General features: G+C 47.7%; 1 protein-coding gene across 2 annotated transcripts in view; it reads left to right on the top strand.

Annotated features, from left to right (window-relative positions):
• LOC119977114 (cytoplasmic dynein 2 heavy chain 1) overlaps window positions 1–18,174 on the top strand; it is a 734,352-nt gene that overhangs the window by 361,795 nt on the left and 354,383 nt on the right. For both annotated transcript variants that reach the window (XM_038817726.1, XM_038817724.1), the window contains 2 exons: window positions 5,612–5,775; window positions 6,686–6,805. In XM_038817726.1, the coding sequence (XP_038673654.1) occupies window positions 5,612–5,775; window positions 6,686–6,805 (284 nt within the window). The remainder of the gene's footprint in view (window positions 1–5,611; window positions 5,776–6,685; window positions 6,806–18,174) is intronic.

Raw genomic sequence — 18,174 nt, 5'->3', positions numbered from 1 at the left:
TTCTCCATGTGATAATTTCAACAGCGTACTCAGTGGAGAAGCAAGCGCCACTGGTTTCTGGTTTTCCGCGTTTAACTGTGCCAGAAGTTGCTGCTGGTTTCGAAGTTGCTGCTGGTTTCAAAGTTGTAATGATGGTGAACACAGACTTTTTCAGGTCTTTGTTCTGAAGTATAGCACTCTAGATTGCCCAAGGGCAGGATCTCTTGAAAAGTTTCTGTGGTCTCACTTTGTGCACCAAGTAACTGATCAGCATGACATCACCAAACTCTTTTATCATCTGTCTGTATGGTGTATGACATTGGATCTGTCTTTCTAGGATAGCCAGTACTCATTTCTCGTTGCTGGTGTAGTTCCGAGCTAACATACTCCATCCTTGGTTGAATTCTCGCTTTTTAGACTTCTTCTCCCTCCCAGCAATTTGTATTTTGACAAAGAGTCATTCAGACTTGAAATAGATGCTCTCAGACCTGCTGTGATTGTCCAGTATTGTCTGATTTTGTTTCAGATTCCAGCATTCGCAGTAATTTGCCTTTATCTTTGTGCTTGTTTGACAAACTCTGAAGCATCAGGTGGAGTTAGCAAGTCAAACTGTATTCGTAGTTTCCTTTTAAACAACAGCATCACTGGTGAACTTTGCATGATAGCATGCAGTGTGTTAATGGGAATTAATTTATTCTTCTTGCCAATGTCCTCTGGTCCTTCGATGCTTTGATAAAATGCTTTAATGATTGTACAAAATGTTCAGCCAATCCATTTGTTGCTGGATGATAGGGAGCTGACTTAAGATGGTGTATATCGTTCCCCTTCAAGTCGTCCTCAAACGACTTCAATGTAAACTGCATGTTATTATCATTAACAATCTGCTCCATTTTGAACTGTCAGCTCGAGTCTTCATCTGATGTAGGGCTTGAGGTCTGGACTTTTCTTATTCACGTCTGATAGCGTTCCTTTTTGGGCCAGGTCCATCACCTTCCCCATTACTGGTTTGGTTTTTGTATATCTTTGAACTTGAGAGGAAATCACAGGTACACTATCCATGAACAAGAAATATAAAATATTGACAAAACGTACTTCAGGGTCATGCTTGACTTGTTATGGCAATCGTAACAGAGCACCAGCTGCCCTGACTTGCACCATTGGATATCGTAAGTGTGTGCCGACAATAGCAATGATCATCTTTGCATACCTGTTAAAGAAGGTATATCTTTATATGGCCCAAATATTGTAGTCAAGGGTTGAGTAAAATGGCATCCATCAAGGTAACTGAAAGTGATGCTCAAAGCTTCTTTTTCTTTCTTAACATAATTCATTCCTGCGCTAGAAAGAGTGCATGAAGCAAATGCTATTGATCTTCCTTCTTCAGAATGCATAATGTGCAAGACGACTCACCAACTTCAAAGGGCGAGGCATTGCAATCAACTTGCAACTTCATCTTGGAACAACTCTGACTGCTGTAAAGCATCTTCTGACCAGTGTCATGCCTGTTTGACACATAGCAATGTTTGTAATGACTTCAATCGTGTTGCTAAATTTGGCGCAAAAAACTTACGATAATAATTGATCAATCCTAAAATCTACCTTAATAGTGTCACATTTTGAGGCTGTGGTGCTGCTAAGATTGCAGACAATTTCTTTTGCTCCTAATGCAAGCCCTCTTTGTCGATGATGTGACCTAGGTAATTTACAGATGTCATAAAAGAGTTGCACTTTTCCTTTTTAACTCTCAGGTTGTGGTTCTGTAAATGCTTCAGGCTAGTTTCTAAGTTCTCACTTGAACCGGTGCTGGGTAGGTCATCTAAATAACAATGCACTCCATTCAACCCACTTAGAAGTTGATCCATGGGTCTTTGAAAAAGACCAGGCGCAGATGTTATTCCATAAAGAAGTCTTCAGTAATGGAACCAACCTTTGTGTGTCACAATAGTGAGTAGTGGCTGTGATTTAGCAGCCACATTCACCTGCAGATATGCCTGTGAAAGATCAATTTTACTGAATTTCTGCTGGCCAGAAAGTTCAGGAAACAAGTCTTCAATCAGTGGCAGTGGATAATAATCTGTGCACAATACTGGGTGAATGGTTTTTAAATCTCCACAAATTCTCACTGAACCATCGCGTTTTAATACAGGAACTATTGGTGTTACCCAATCACTTGTGGCAAAAGGTTCAATTTTCCTGCATGTGCTAGTCTTTCTATTTCTTCTTCAACTTTTTGCCTAATGGCGTATAGTACGATTCTAGCGTTGAGACATTTGGGTGTGCTGTCTGGCTTGATTTTTAGGTGTATCTCAACTCCAGTCAGAGAGCCAATGGAATCTTTGAACACCTTCTCGTACTCCACCAGTTGATTGACTGTTTCCCATTTAAGCCTATTCTTAGACAATCATGCTCTGCCAAATAGAGCAGGAAAGTTTCCATGGACAGCGTGAAGAGGCACTTATCGTTGTCTGTCCACTTGTTTCTACTTTCACCATAAGTCAACCTTTTAATGGTACAACCTCTTCAGTGTACGTCCTTAGGATCAGATATGATGGTTTTAAAGGAAGATGCTTCAACTTTGATGATAAATTGCCTCAGGTATTAACAATACTGCCGCACCTGTATCCACTTCCGTTTTAATTACACGACATTCGCAATTCGTAATTGCCCAAAAACTTTGTGGATCGCCCTGTATTGATAAAGCACCTAGCTTAAGCTCTGGCAGTAGCTTAATTGCACTGTCTTTTGAGTAATCTTGAGCTTCGCCCACTAATTGATAAACAGGACTATATTGTTTAGCTGTGTTTTTTCTTCTTGCACCTTCTTCGTGTAGATGTTTTCTGAGACTAACCTGCCTTGGCAATGTGGTCCTTCTTGCCACAGTTCTTGCAGGTATTTTCTTTACTCCAACATTCCCCTGCTAAGTGTACAGCCTCTGTACAATGGTGGCGCAGTTGCACAATTGCAGCCTTGTTCCTTGCAGTGTCCATAAAGTAAGCAGCTTCCTTTGAATACCTTCATTGCAGGGTCCACAAACCTACCTGTCACGAAGAGTATCATGTATTGTACCAAATTCGCAATATTTAGCATATTCTTTTTAAAGACCCTTCTTCTGACTACAGCGGTGGAACTGAAACTTTTCTGCAATCAATAATGGTTTAGGAGAAACCCGGCTGGGGAGAGGGTGGGGGGTGGGGGGGGGGGTGTTCTTTATTATTATTATTGTTTCTATTTTTTCTATGGTTATTTAACTTAACATTGTGTTAATTTAAGTTGTTAATATGTTTTGTTGTTCATTGAGGGTGGGCGAATGTTTATGACTGTTATCATTATTGTTATTGTTGGTATTTTATTGCAGTTCGTTGTTGTTATATAAATACAAAATCTTTCAATAAAAATTATTTAAAAAAAATATAAATAATGGTTTAGGAGAGTAATGTTCCTCTAAGCTTTTCATTAATTCAATGAAGGGTTTAATCTCCTGTTAGTTGACAAATTTCCTTTTTCTCAATGACGTTTTCTGCCTCAATCCTCGTTGCCAATTTTCTCTTCTGTTATATTTCTTTGTTGTTGCAAAAAGAAAAGGTATCCACACTCTGGATTCTTGTAAAATACAATGAGAGGTTCATTAAGGGTATTGTTTACACAATTGAAGATGCTGATCTCCCCAAAGCCTGTGCAAACACAACTACACATCACTTGACACTTTCTGAGAAGTGATGTTTTCTCTGATACATAACAGAAGTGTAGAGTGGGTAAATTAAATGCAAAATCAGGTACAGAAAGGAAGATAAAGAGAGAGAACAGAAGATTGTGTAAAAAGAAAAAGAAGGACAGATAGGAAGAATAAAAAGAAGCATATTATCTCCATGGTGAGAGATTTCAGAGCTTAGAGATGCAGCAGGATCTGGGTGTCCAGTTGCATGAATTGCAAAAGGTCAGCATGTAAGTACAGCAAGTAATTAGGAAAGCGAATAGAATATTATTGATTATTTCGAGAGGAATTGAATGCAGAAGTAGGGAAGTTATGCTTCAGTTATACAGAGCATCGGTGAGACCACACCAGGAGTACTGTGTACAGTATTGGAATATTTATTTAAGGAAATATGTAAATACATTTGAAGTAGTTTAGAGGTTTACAAGTCTAATACCTGGAATGGGAGGATTGTTTTATGGGGAAGGGGTGGTCAGGCTAGCCTGGTATCCACTGGCGTTTAGAAGAGTAAGAGGTGACTTAATTGAAACATATAAGATCCTGAACGTTTATAGGATTATGTTTCCTCTTGTGGGAGAATCTAGAACTATGGATCACTGCATAAAATGAAAGGGGTCACCCATTTAAGTCAGAGATGATGAGAAATCCTTTCTCTCAGACGGTTGTGAGTTTTTAGAACTCTCTTCCTCAAAAAGTGGCGGAAGCAGTGTCTGAAAATGTTAAAATTCAGCGGGTTGCCACGTCTGATCTGAGGTCCTTGAACTCTCTCTTCAAAGTTCTTTTCAACTTTCCCTTACGGTACTTGTTGACTATCGGGCTCGTGTGAGTATTTAGCCTTAGATGGAGTTTACCACCCACTTTGGGCTGCATAATAGGCAGAGCATAATAGATTCTTGATGAACAAGGGGCTAAAAGATTACCATTCAGATCAGCCAATTTCCTATTGAATGGCAGAGCAGGCTCGAGGGAACAATCGGCTTATTCCTGCTAATTCTTTTGTTCGTATGTTCATACGAGACAGAAATGATAAATAAAAAGTAATATTAAATTTGATACTCTGAAAATCTCCGACAACAAACAAAACATGAAGGCATGAGACTCCACATATTAATGGTTAATCTTCAATGGCAGAAAGGTTGATTGACAGTATGAACAATTCTTTCGCATTATTATTTTTTAAATGAGTAGCACAGTAGCATAGTAGTTAGCATTATGGCTTCACAGCGCCAGGGTCCTAGGTTCGATTCCCGGCTTGGGTCACTGTCTGTGCGGAGTCTGCACATTCTCCCTGTGTCTGTATGGGTTTCCTCCGGGTGCTCCGGCTTCCTCCCACAAGTCCCGAAAGACGTGCTGTTAGGTAATTTGGACATTCCGAATTCTCCCTCTGTGTGCCCGAACAGATGCTGGAATGTGGCGATTTGGGGATTTTCACAGTAACTTCATTGCAGTTTTAATGTAAGCCTACTTGTGACAATAAAGATTATTATTATACAACTTACAATATCTTCCATTGTTTCTGAAACCCATGCCCATGTTATTATCCTTTCCAGACTCCATTCCTTAAACATAATTTCAACCTGCGCCCTTTAGTTCTCTGCTCTGTATTTCTGTCTGTCCTGATTCCCAGCTCCATCATTGGCAAATCATTCAATTTCTTGTCCGTTTTCTCTGGTTTACCTTCCGCCCTGTAATTTCTCATCCAGATTTTCAAAATCTCTTTGCCTATCTTTTTCACCTTCGTCTCAGCATATTTCCTAACTTTTTCACTGGCATCAATTTTCTCTTATTTAAAGCATCTTTGGATGTTTACTAAGTTCCATAACAGCAAGTTGTTTAGAAAGGGCACTAATACAAATTTCACATTTTAAAATTAGTGCTCTAGTGTTGGTAATTGACGCTTTGTATACATTTTTTTAATAGGACCTCGGTATGTTGTACAAATTGGGGATAAAATAATTGACTACAATGAAGAATTCCGCTTGTTCTTGGCAACCCGCAACCCCAACCCCTCCATTCCACCTGATGCAGCTTCTATTGTCAACGAGGTTAACTTTACAACGACAAGGGAAGGTCTCAGGGGCCAGGTAAAGAAGTAACAATATTTTTACTAACTTTATCTATACAATCGTAGTAATATGTAGCATGATTCCTTGTGATGAGTCAAGAGTATGGCATTTTATGTTGTGTATAGTATATTATCATCACTATTTAATATTGGAAACTGTTTTATTACAATGTCTTATGGTTGTGTTAATGGTTTGAGTGCCGCTGGCCACATGATGATTTTTATATATCTGGTTTTATTACGTCTTGTGTCTTTTATAAAGCACAGGATCTAAAGAACAATGGTTGAGGATTCCTGTAGGTTGCAGACAGGAAGGAGACAAGTGGAGGAACAAAGAAGGTTGTGAGATGGTTGCGAGGCAGGATGGGTGATTGCAGTTGGAAAAAAGGATTTGTGAGCATTTTAAAGAGTGTAATGGTGGCTCACACTAGATGTTTTGACCCACTTGGAGTAAGTTTTAGGTCAGAATAGTTTGTCAGAGAGAAGGAGGGAGTAGATAGCAGGAAGGAAAGAAAGACAACACAACATTTGGTGGAAGTAGCCTGGATCAGAAAACTGGAGGATGTTGGACGAGATGTATGGCTAGAGGAGCTTGCAAAGACAGGCAAATGCAAAACTGTTAATGAGTTTCAAATAGGGTACAATCGGAAACAGGAGTTGATGCAGATTGGCAAAGATGGGGAAATGGATGATTGGTGCAGTGTAGTGCAGGCGGTTGGCGCATACATTTCGCAAATGCTGCCAATTGGAATTGTGTGAAGGATAGATAGACAGCAACATCCTTGAGATCTGAAAACTGGATGAATTTTAAGATTTTTCTCTTTTGTATAATTTGTTTTAACCCAAATCAAGTAAAGCTGTTAATCTTTGTGAATCATTTTAATGCGCATCTTCAAATATCTTTATCCCTTTGATTTATGTGCTTGAAGCTGTTAGCTGTCACCCTGCAACATGAGAAACCAGAACTCGAGGAACGTAAGACAGCACTTCTACAACAGGAAGAGGATAAAAAGATTCAACTTGCAAAGCTTGAAGATTCTCTACTGGAGGTATCACATATATAAACTTGTATATTTGTATCAGCATATTTAACAAAAAAGCCTTGCATTTTAAAATCATGCTATTATTGTAGAATTATAACATTATACTTTGTATTGTCTGAAGATGGTGATGGGCGACAATTTTTTTGATATTGATTTCTCATGACTGAGCTCAAGATTTTTCACGATTTGCATGCAATTCACTTGCATTTTGTGCTTTGAAAGTAAACAAATGTTTGCCATATGAATTATTATAAGCAATACTTGGAATTAGGATCTGAGGAGAAAGTAAATCCTGTATGGTCAGTTTTATCCTGTTCACATGCTGGATACCATTTTTGTTCAACAAAGCTTTGGCTGAACACAGGGAAAGCGTTGTTCACAAAACACCTTTGGTACATATTAAAATCTTTTTTTTTTTACAGAAAAAGTAAAATATGTTAGCACAAATGTAAATCCCTTGGAATTGGCAAATGTATTTTAAATATGTATTTTTAGATAATTCAACTGCAAAAGTAAAAATTTTCAAAGCTTGACAGCTCTGACTACACATTGCAAAGGGATGTCCAAGAAGTTTTATTAACACCACAATACTTGCATACTGCCTTTTTCACTCCAATACAGCAAAAAAACAAATTTTAAATTCACATTCAACTTGGAAAACTATCGTTAGTATTTCCAGTTTTGAAGACATACTGTTTGTAAAATTGGGCTCCATATTGCCCATAGTTTCAGTATTGCAGGTACCATTTTGGCACCAAAATGGGACTCACCCCACATTTCAACAATTACAGTACAGCTCCGTCCAAACAACATCTTGTTGAAGGTATTAGTAGAGGCATTAGGAATGTGTACTGGAAAGTTGGTGGAATAGGCACATCGTGACATCAGTCAACATGTAATGCTGATTTGATGGCAGCATTGCCATTTTCAACCTTACCCTCTCTTAAACACACACAGCTGAACATGTGTTTAGCTGCAGAAAGAACTCCGCCCAGCAGTGCTATTTAAAGGGATCATCAAACTCTCTCAGGTAAATTGCTAATTTACTTCTTCTAGCTCTTTTTGAGTTTGTCCAGTGCTCGGTTGTTTCCAGAGTTCCTTACAGTTGATGAGGGCTGCAGGGAATGATGCTGAATATGGTGAACTTTGTATCCATCTTTACCAAGGAGGTCGATGCTACCCAGACCATGGCAACAGATGAGGAATCTCTCTCTAGAAGGGTTCAAAATTGTTAAGAATTGAGTGGTTTAATAGCCAGCGATACTTAAAGTTGATAAGGGTGACTTCAAGTTGACAAGAACCGAATGAGATACATATTGAGGGAAGCAAATATAGAAATTGTAGGGGCCCGGCCATAATCTTCCAACCTTCTTTAGGCTCAGAAGAGGTGCCAGAGGATTGGAGACTTGTATAAGTCATACCCTAAAATTTTTAAAGGATAGTTCCAGCAATTACAGTCAGTTTAACATCAGTGGTAGGCAAGCTTTCGTAGAATCCAGTTGGCCATTGAGTCTGCATTGACCCTTCAAAAGACCTCCCTCTCTAGGCCCAATCCCCCGCCCTATTCATGCAACCCCACACCAAGAAACAATTTAGCATGGCCAATCCACCTAACCTGCACATCTTTAGACTGTGGGAGGAAACCGGAGCACCCGGAGGAAATCCATGTAGAATATGCAAACTCCACAAAGACGGTCACTCGAGGTCAGAATCGAACCCGGGCCTTTGGTGTTATGAGGCAGCAGTGCTAATCACTGTGTCACCGTGCTGCCAACACAGCACGGTCCTAGAAACAATTATCTGGGATAGAATTAGTTGTCAGATGGAAAAAAGTGGGTTGATTAGAAAGAGCCAGCAAAAGTTTCTGAAGGGGAAATTGTGTTTAAAAAACCTGCTGGAGTATTTTGAGGAGGTAACAGAAAGGATTAATGAGGGTAATGCTGTTGCTGTGGTATAATGAACTTTTAAAAGTCATTCGATATAGTGCCACACAAAAATGAGAAAAGTTATAGTTCATGGAATACAAGGGGCAGTTGTAATGTGGATACAAAATTGGCTGAATAATCGGAAGCAGCGTGTAACAGTGAATTGATATATTTTGGGCCGAAGGAAGATTTGTAGTGGTGTTCCCCAGGGAGCGGTATTGGGACCCTTGCTTTCCCTGATACATAGTAATGATCTGGATCTCGGTGTGCAGGGGACAATTTCAATGTTTGCAGACGACACAAAACATGGAAGTATTGTAAATTGTGAAGAGGACAGTGTAGAACTTCAAAAGACTTGGACAAGTTGGTGGATTGGGAAGATAGGTGGCAGATGAAGTTCAATGCATAGAGGTGTGAGGCAATATATTTTGGTAGGAAGAACATGGAGAAACAATATTAAATGAGGGGTAAAGTTCCTAAGGGAGGTGCAGGAGCAGAGGTAACTGGATGTATATGCATTTAGATCATTGAAGGTGACAGGACAGGTGGAGACCACGGTTAATAGAGTAGATACTATCCTGGGCTTTATTTATAGGGACATAGAGTAGAAGAGCAAGGAAATTATGCTGAATTTACACAAGACACGCGTTAGACCTAAGCTGGAATATTGTATAACGTTCTGGGCCCCACACTATAGGAAGGATGTAAACGCATTGGAGACAACGCACAAGAGGTTTACAAGAATGGTTCTGGAGATGAGAAACTTTAGTTATGGGGATAGCTTGGAGAGATTGGCACTATTTTTCTTGGAGAGAAGAAGGCTGAGAGGAGATTTACATAAGAACATAAGAACTAGGAGCAGGAGTAGGCCATCTGGCCCCTCGAGCCTGCTCCACCATTCAATGAGATTGTGGCTGATCTTTTGTGGACTCAGCTCCACTTTCCGGCCCGAACACCACAACACTTAATCCCTTTATTCTTCAACAAACTTATCTATCTTTATCTTAAAAACATTTAATGAAGGAGCCTCAACTGCTTCACTGGGCAAGGAATACCATAGATTCACAACCCTTTGGGTGAAGAAGTTCCTCCTGAGCTCAGTCCTAAACCTACTTCCCCTTATTTTGAGGCTATGCCCCCTAGTTCTGCTTTCACCCGCCAGTGGAAACAACCTGCCCGCATCAATCCTATCTTTTCCCTTCATAATTTTATATGTTCCCATAAGATGACCCCCCCCCCCCCCCCCCGCATCCTTCTAAATTCCAACGAGTACAGTCTACTCAACCTCTCCTTGTAATCCAATCCCTTCACCTCTGGAATTAACCTAGCGAATCTCCTCTGCACACCCTCCAGCGCCAGTACGTCCTTTCTCAGGTAAGGAGACCAAAACTGAAAACAATACTCCAGGTGTGGCCTCACTAACACCTTATACAATTGCAGCATAACCTCCCTAGTCTTAAACTCCATCCCTCCAGCAATGAAGGACAAAATTCCTTTTGCCTTCTTAATCGCCTGTTGCACATGTAAACCAACTTTTTGCGACTCATGCACTAGTACACCCAGGTCTCTCTGCACAGCAGCATGTTTTAATATTTTATCATTTAAATAATAATCCCTTTTGCTGTTATTCCTACCAAAATGGATAACCTCACATTTGTCAACATTGTATTCCATCTGCCAGACTTTAGCCCATTCACTTATCCTATCCAAATCCCTCTGCAGACTTCCGGTATCCTCTGCACTTTTTGCTTTGCCACTCATCTTAATGTCGTCTGCAAACTTGGACACATTGCACTTGGTCCCCAACTCCAAATCATCTATGTAAATTATGAACAATCGTGGGCTCAACACTGATCCCTGAGGGACACCACTAGCTACTGATTGCCAACCAGAGAAACACCCATTAATCCCCACTCTTTGCTTTCTATTAATTAACCAAACCTCTATCCATGCTACTACTTTCCCCTTAATGCCATGCATCTTTATCTTATGCAGCTAACTTTTGTGTGGCACCTTGTCAAAAGCTTTCTGGAAATCCAGATATACCACATCCATTGTCTCCCCGTTATCTACCGCACTGGTAATGTCCTCAAAAAATTCCACTAAATTAGTTAGGCACGACCTGCCCTTTTTGAACCCATGCTGTGTCTGCCCAATGGGACAATTTCCATCCAGATGCCTTGCTATTTTTTTTTTATCAAACAACTTTATTGAGGTGTTTTTCGGCATTGTATACAGTTACAGATAACAAAAAAAGGCAAAAATGTGCAAACATCAACGTAAAATCAATACTTCAATCAAACCAATCTGCACAAGCCCGCTTCTCTCCCATCGACACTACCTGCCTATTTATCCCTCCTACTTTACACTAATCCCCCCCCTCCCCTGCTGACGTTCACTCTCCCGCGAAGAAGTCGATGAATGGTTGCCACCTTCGGACGAACCCCAGTACAGATCCCCTCAAGGCGAACTTAATATTTTCCATACCCAGAAAACTTGACAGGTCCGAAAGCCATAGCTCGGTCTTCGGGGGTTTTGAGTCCCTCCATGCCAGCAGTATTCGTCGCCGGGCTATCAGGGAAGCAAAGGCCAAAACATCGGACTCTTTCTCACCCTGGACTCCCGGGTCTTCCGAAACCCCAAATATTGCCACCCCTGGACCCATCACCACCCTTGTTTTTAGCACCCGGGACATGCCGCAAATCCCTCCCAGTATCCCCTAAGCTTAGGACATGCCCGAAACATGTGAACGTGGTTTGCTGGTCCTCCCCCGCATCTAGCGCACTTATCCTCTATCCCAAAGAATTTGCTCATCCGAGCTGCCGTCATGTGGGCCCGGTGAACAACCTTAAATTCAATCAGGCCGAGCCTGGCACATGTTGCGGTCGAATTTACCCTACTCGGGGCTTCTGCCCACAGCCCATCCTCCATCGCCCCGCCAAGCTCCTCCTCCCATTTGAGTTTCAGTTCCTCCGTCTGTGACTCTTCCCCCTTCATGAGCACCTTATAAATATCAGAGACTCTACCCTCTCCTACTCCTCTAGAGACTATTCTGTCTTGGATCCCTATTGGCGGGAGGCGTGGGAAGGATGGGACCTGTCTGCGGACAAAGTCCCACATCTGTAAGTACCTGAAATCATTTCCCCTTACCAGACCATATTTCTCCTCCAAGCCCCTCAAACTCGCAAAGCTCCCTCCAGGAACATATCGCCCACCCTCCTCACCCCTGCCCGCCGCCATGTTCGAAACCCCCCATCCATGCTCCCAGGGGCAAATCGGTGGTTATCACACATTGGAGCCCAGACAGACGCACACACCTCCCCCACATGCCTCCTCCACTGGCCCCATATCCGCAGGGCCGCCCCCACTACCGGGCTGGTGGAGTACCTGGCCGGTGACAGCGGTAGTGGAGCCGTGACCAGGGCTGCCAAACTGGTGCCCCTGCACGAAGCCGCCTCCACCCGCTCCCAAATAGACCCCGTACCCACCATCCACTTCCTTATCATGGCTATGTTAGCCGCCCAGTAGTAGTTGATCAGACTCGGCAATGCCAGTCCTCCCTCGCTGCGGCTCCTCTCAAGCATCGCCTTCTTCACCCGCGGGGATTTTCCCGCCCAGACAAAGGTCATGATGATTTTGCCAGTCCTTTTGAAGAAGGACTGTGGGATTAAGATCGGGAGGCACTGGAAGATGAACAGGAATCTAGGGAGGATTATCATCTTTACAGTCTGCACCCTCCCTGCCAGTGACAACGTGAGTGCATCCCATTTCCAAAACTCCCTCTTCCTTTGTTCCACCACCCTGGTCAAATTTAACTTGTGCAACCTGCCCCAGTCTCGTGCCACCTGTATCCCCGAAAACTTTCCTCAACCAGCCTAAATGGCAGCTCCTTCAGTCTATTCTCCTGGCCCCTTGCCTGCACCACAAACATCTCTCTCTTGGCCATATTTAATTTGTACCCTGAAAACCGGCCGAACTTCCTCAGTGTTTCCAATATATTTTCCATCCCGGCCAGAGGGTCCGACACGTACAGGAGCAGGTTGTCCGCAAAGAGAGAAACCCTATGTTCCACCCCGCCCCAGGCCATTCCCTTCCATCCCTTTGCAGCTCTCAACGCAATCGCCAATGGCTCTATGGCCAGCGCAAACAGCAACGGGGAGAGTAGGCATCCCTGTCTGGTCCTGCGATGTAGTCTGAAATACTTTGACACTACCCTGTTCGTCCTAACGCTAGCTTCTGGGGCCTGGTACAGTAGTCTGACCCAATTCACCAGTCCCTCCCCGAACCCAAACCATCCGGGCAACTCCCACAGATAGCCCCACTCCACCCGATCGAAGGCCTTCTCAGCGTCCATTGCCACCACTACTTCCACCTCCTTGCCCGTCGGGGGCATCATGATCACATTAAGCAATCTTCTCAAGTTAGCTGTCAGCTGCCTGCCTTTCACGAACCCTGTCTGATCGTCCCCATTCACCTCCGGTACGCAGTCCTCATTTCTAATCGCCAGGACCTTCGCCAGGAGCTTGGTGTCTACATTGATCAGGGAGATTGGCCTGTATGACCCGTAAGATTCCGGGTCCTTGTCCAGCTTCAATATCAGCGAGATGGTGGCTTGTGACATCGTCGGCGGCAGGGTCCCTCTGTCCCTTGCCTCATTAAAAACCCTCATCCAGACCGGTCCCACTAACTCCGAGAATTTTTTGTAAAACTCTACTGGGTATCCATCCGGCCCCGGGGCTTTCCCCGACTGCATGGCCTTTAGGCCCCCCAATACCTCCTCCACTCTAATCGGGGCCCCCAGCCCGTCCAGGAACCTTTTCACCTCCTCCGGCTCTTCCGGGGGCTCCGAAGTATACAGCTTACTATAGAAGTCTCTGAATACCTTATTCAGTCCTGCCGGGTCCTCCACTCTGCTCCCCTCCCCATCAATCACTCTACTTATTTCCCTGGCCGCCTTCGTCTTACTGAGTTGTTGCGCTAGCAATCTGCTGGCCTTCTCCCCATGCTCATACACCACTCCCCTCGCCTTCCAAAGTTGTTCCACGGCCCTACTCGTGGATAACGCCCCCAGTTCCGCCTGTAATCTCCGCCTCTCCCTGTGTAGGTCCTCCCCCGGGGACCCCGCATGCTCCTCGTCTATCCGATACATTTCCCTAACCAATCTGTCCATTTCTGCTCTGTCCGCCCTGACCTTGTGAGCCCGAATTGAAATCAGCTCCCACCTCACCACTGCCTTCAGCGCCTCCCACAGGGTCGCTGCTGAAACCTCCCCCGTAACGTTCACCTGCAAGTAGTTTTGCATACACTTCCGAAGCCTCTCACATATCCCCTCCTCCGACAACAATCCTACGTCTAACCTCCATTGCGGGCGTTGGTAATCCACCCCCCCCGACCTGCAGGTCCACCCAGTGCAGGGCATGGTCCGAGATAGTGATTGCCGAATATTCCGTATTCTTTACCTCCCCTACAGTCCCTGCTCAGGATAAAGAAATCAATCCTAGAGTATACTTTATGAACATGTGAGTAGCCCCTTCCCGTCGGCTGTCTGGCTCTCCACGGGTCCACTGCCCCCATTTGCTCCATGAACCCTTCCAGCTCCCTTGCCATTACTGGGAGTCTACCCATTCTGGGACACGACCGGTCCAGCCCTGGGTCAAGAACCATATTAAAGACCCCCCCCATTATAAACCTACCTGAGTTCAGGTCCGGGATATTCCCTAGCACTCTTTTAATAAAGTCCACGTCGTCCCAGTTCGGAGCATATATGTTCACCAGCACCACTCTTCTCCCCTCCAGTTTGCCCCTTACAATCAGGAATCTGCCCCCCCTGTCTCCGACTACGCCTTCCGCCTCAAATTGAACCCGCTTATTGATCATAATTCCTACCCCCCTGGACTTAGAATCCAAGTCCGAGTGGAAGACCTGGCTGATCCAGCCCTTCCTTAACCTAGTCTGGCCAGACACTTTCAGATGTGTCTCCTGCAACATAATTACGTCCGCCTTCAGAGCCCGCAAATGCGTGAACACACGCGCCCTTTTAACTGGCCCATTTAGTCATCGACATTCCAGGTGATCAGCCTGGTTGGGGTGCACAACCCACCCCGCCCCCCCCACGCCGGTCAGCCATAACCTTTCTTGGGCCTGCCCCCGGCCCGTGCGCCGCGCCATTCTTGGCTCGCCTCTTGGCCGCTTCCACCCCCGACCTCCTTTCCATTACCTACTTCAGATCCCTCCCACGTCAGCAGAATAACCCCCCCCCCCCCCCGCTCCCCACCTAGCAACATCCCCTTGTAACCCTACCCCTGCCATCCATTGGCTGTATTCTCTTCCCCCCCCCCCCCCCCCACCTGACTCCCTTGAATAGCCAATCTGCTAGCCCGGTGACTCATCATTCCTGCGCCCACCTGTCTCATTCCCATTGTTTCCCCGACCTCATCCCCACTCCCAGCACACCATCCCCCCTCCAACCCACTGGAGCAATCTCACTTCCACAGGAAGGTCAAACAAAATGTAAACCTCAAACCGCCCCGCGAGGCTGCTCTAGGTGCAATGCAGTTCCCGCCGCCTACACAGAAAAGTGTTAACCCACGTCCCTTTCCGAGCATTAATAAGATAACCCCGCAATACCCCATTACCCCTACTACCCCCACCAGAAACAAACCTAACAAACCATAAACATAAATAAAACGAAAGCCCCCGACCCACGTCTTTAATCCCCATTGCTGACCGGCCACCCGTTTGTTGCAATACCGGCTCCAGTGCACTCAGCGAGCCCAACAAAAGGTACCCATAACAGCAGAAAGACCCAGGAAAATAAAATAAAAGCAACAAAAACAGGAAGAAGACCCTACGGGGGGGGGGGGGGGGGGGGGGGGGGGGGGGGGGGGGGGCGGCAAAAATTGCCCACACAAAAAAACAAAAAAAAAACCCAAATACCCCACATGGCACCTTTAAAACAGTAAACAGTTGACCAACAGTCTAGGCACAATCGGCGTCCCTTCAAACGGTAGTTTTCCGGACCCTAGTTTGCGTCCGTGGGACCTCTTTTCGGGACCAGCCCCTGATCCCTCGCTAAGCCCATCGCTTCTTCAGGCTCGGAGAAGTAGTGGTGTTGACCCTGATGCGTAACCCAAAGACGGGCCGGGAACAGCAGACCAAACTTCACATGCTTCTTGAACAGCACCTCTTAACTTGTTTAAAGGCTGCTCGCCGCCTAGCCACCTCCTGGCTTAGGTCCTGGTAGATGCGAAAAACACTGTTATTCCACGTGCTGCTCTTGGCGCTCTTTGCCCACTGCAGCACCCCGCTCCTTTTCCACAGCCTGTGGAACCTAATCACCATCGCGGGGGGGGGGGGGCTGGGACACACCTGTCTCGCGTGCCCTCCATCTCCGGCTGTCGCGGAATGGTTTCAGCCCCCATCAGCTGCATCAACAGATCTGCCACAAACGCCGTGACATCAGCTCCCTCAGCCCCCTCGGGAGGGCAATGATCCTCAAATTTTGTCTGCGCGCTCTATTTTCCAACTCCTCTACTCTGTCCAGCAGGCTTCTCTGCCTCTCCTTCAACCCGTCGACTTCTAGCACCGCAATCGTCTGCGCATCCGCCTGCTCCTCCACCGCCTCTCCCAGCTCCTTAACTTTTTCGTCCTGAGCATCCAGCCTCTGGTTCAGCTGATCCACTGCCTTCTGAAGTGGGTCCAAGTTATCCCGCTTCAACGACTCAAAGCTACTTTTAATGACTTGCAGCATATTTTCCAGCTCTTGCTGGATTGCTAGGTCCGAGGTCCGCAGGTCCGCCATCTTGGCTCCCGGGTCAGCTTCCCCTGCACCTTGCCTTTGTCCCTTCCTCTCCCGTTTCCGTTGCTTCCTGCACTCCCGCGGTTCCATTCAGCGCTGCCCCCTCCTCTGCACCTCCGTGGCCGTCCTTTTGCCGCTCCACAGTCCCGCTATCTCGGGGAACCAGGTCCTTAAGCCCCGCTGGAGTGAGAGCTCCCGAATGTGCGGCTCACTCACTCATTGCCGCAACCGGATGTCCCCCAGATGCCTTGCTATTTCTTCCTTGATGATAGATTCCAGCATCTTCCCTACTACTGAAGTTAAACTAACTGGCCTATAATTACCCCGCTTTCTGCCTACCACCTTTTTTAAACAGTGGTGTCACTTTTGCTAATTCCAATCCGCCGGGACCACCCCAGAGTCTAGTGATTTTGGTAAATTATCACTCGTGCATTGCAATTTCCCTAGCCATCTCTTTTAGAACTCTGGGATGTATTCCCTCCCCCTCCCCCCCTCCCCCTCCCCCCCTCCCCCTCCCCCCCTCCCCCTCCCCCCCTCCCCCTCCCCCCTCCCCCCTCCCCCCTCCCCCCTCCCCCCTCCCCCCCCCCTCCCCCTCCCCCCCTCCCCCTCCCCCTCCCCCCCTCCCCCCCTCCCCCCCTCCCCCTCCCCCCCTCCCCCTCCCCCTCCCCCCCCTCCCCCCTCCCCCTCCCCCCTCCCCCCCTCTCCCCCTCCCCCCCCTCTCCCCCTCCTCCCCCCTCCCCCCTCCCCTCCCCCTCCCCCTCCCCCCTCCCCCTCCCCCTCCCCTCCCCTCCCCCCCCTCCCCCCTCCCCCCTCCCCCCTCCCCCTCCCCCCCCTCCCCCTCCCCCCCCCTCCCCCCCCCTCCCCCTCCCCCCTCCCCCCCCTCCCCCCTCCCCCCCCTCCCCCTCCCCCCTCCCCCCCTCCCCCCTCCCCCCTCCCCCCCTCCCCCCTTCCCCCCCCCTCCCCCCCTCTCCCCCTCCTCCCCCCTCCCCCTCCCCCTCCCCCCTCCCCCTCCCCCTCCCCCCCTCCCCCCTCCCCCCCTCCCCCCCTTCCCCCCCTCCTCTGCCCCCCTCCCCCCTCTCCCCCCCTCCCCCCTCCCCTCCCCCCCCCTCCCCCCCTCCCCCCTCCCCCCCGTCCCCCTCCCTCCCCTCCCCCCCCCTCCCCCTCCCCCTCCCCCCCTCCCCCCTCCACCCCTCCCCCCCTCCCCCTCCCCCCCCTCCCCCTCCCCCCTCCCCCCCTCCCCCCCTCCCCCCCCTCCCCCTCCCCCCCTCCCCCTCCCCCTCCCCCCCCTCCCCCCCCCCCCTCCCCCTCCCCCCTCCCCCTCCCCCCCCTCTCCCCCTCCTCCCCCCTCCCCCCTCCCCTCCCCCTCCCCCTCCCCCCTCCCCCTCCCCTCCCCCTCCCCCCTCCCCCCTCCCCCCTCCCCCCCTCCCCCTCCCCCTCCCCCCTCCCCCTCCCCCCCCCCTCCCCCCCCCCTCCCCTCCCCCTCCCCCCCTCCCCCCCTCACCCCCTCCCCCCTCCCCCCCTCCCCCCTCCCCCCTCCCCCCTCCCCCCTCCCCCCCTCTCCCCCTCCTCCCCCCTCCCCCCTCCCCCTCCCCCCTCCCCCTCCCCCTCCCCCCTCCCCCTCCCCCTCCCCCTCCCCTTCCCCCTCCTCTGCC

This window comes from Scyliorhinus canicula, chromosome 14, assembly GCF_902713615.1.
Source record: "Scyliorhinus canicula chromosome 14, sScyCan1.1, whole genome shotgun sequence".
NCBI lineage: Eukaryota > Metazoa > Chordata > Chondrichthyes > Carcharhiniformes > Scyliorhinidae > Scyliorhinus > Scyliorhinus canicula.
Note: the sequence above shows the minus strand (reverse complement) of the source record. Positions and strands in the feature narration are given on the sequence as shown.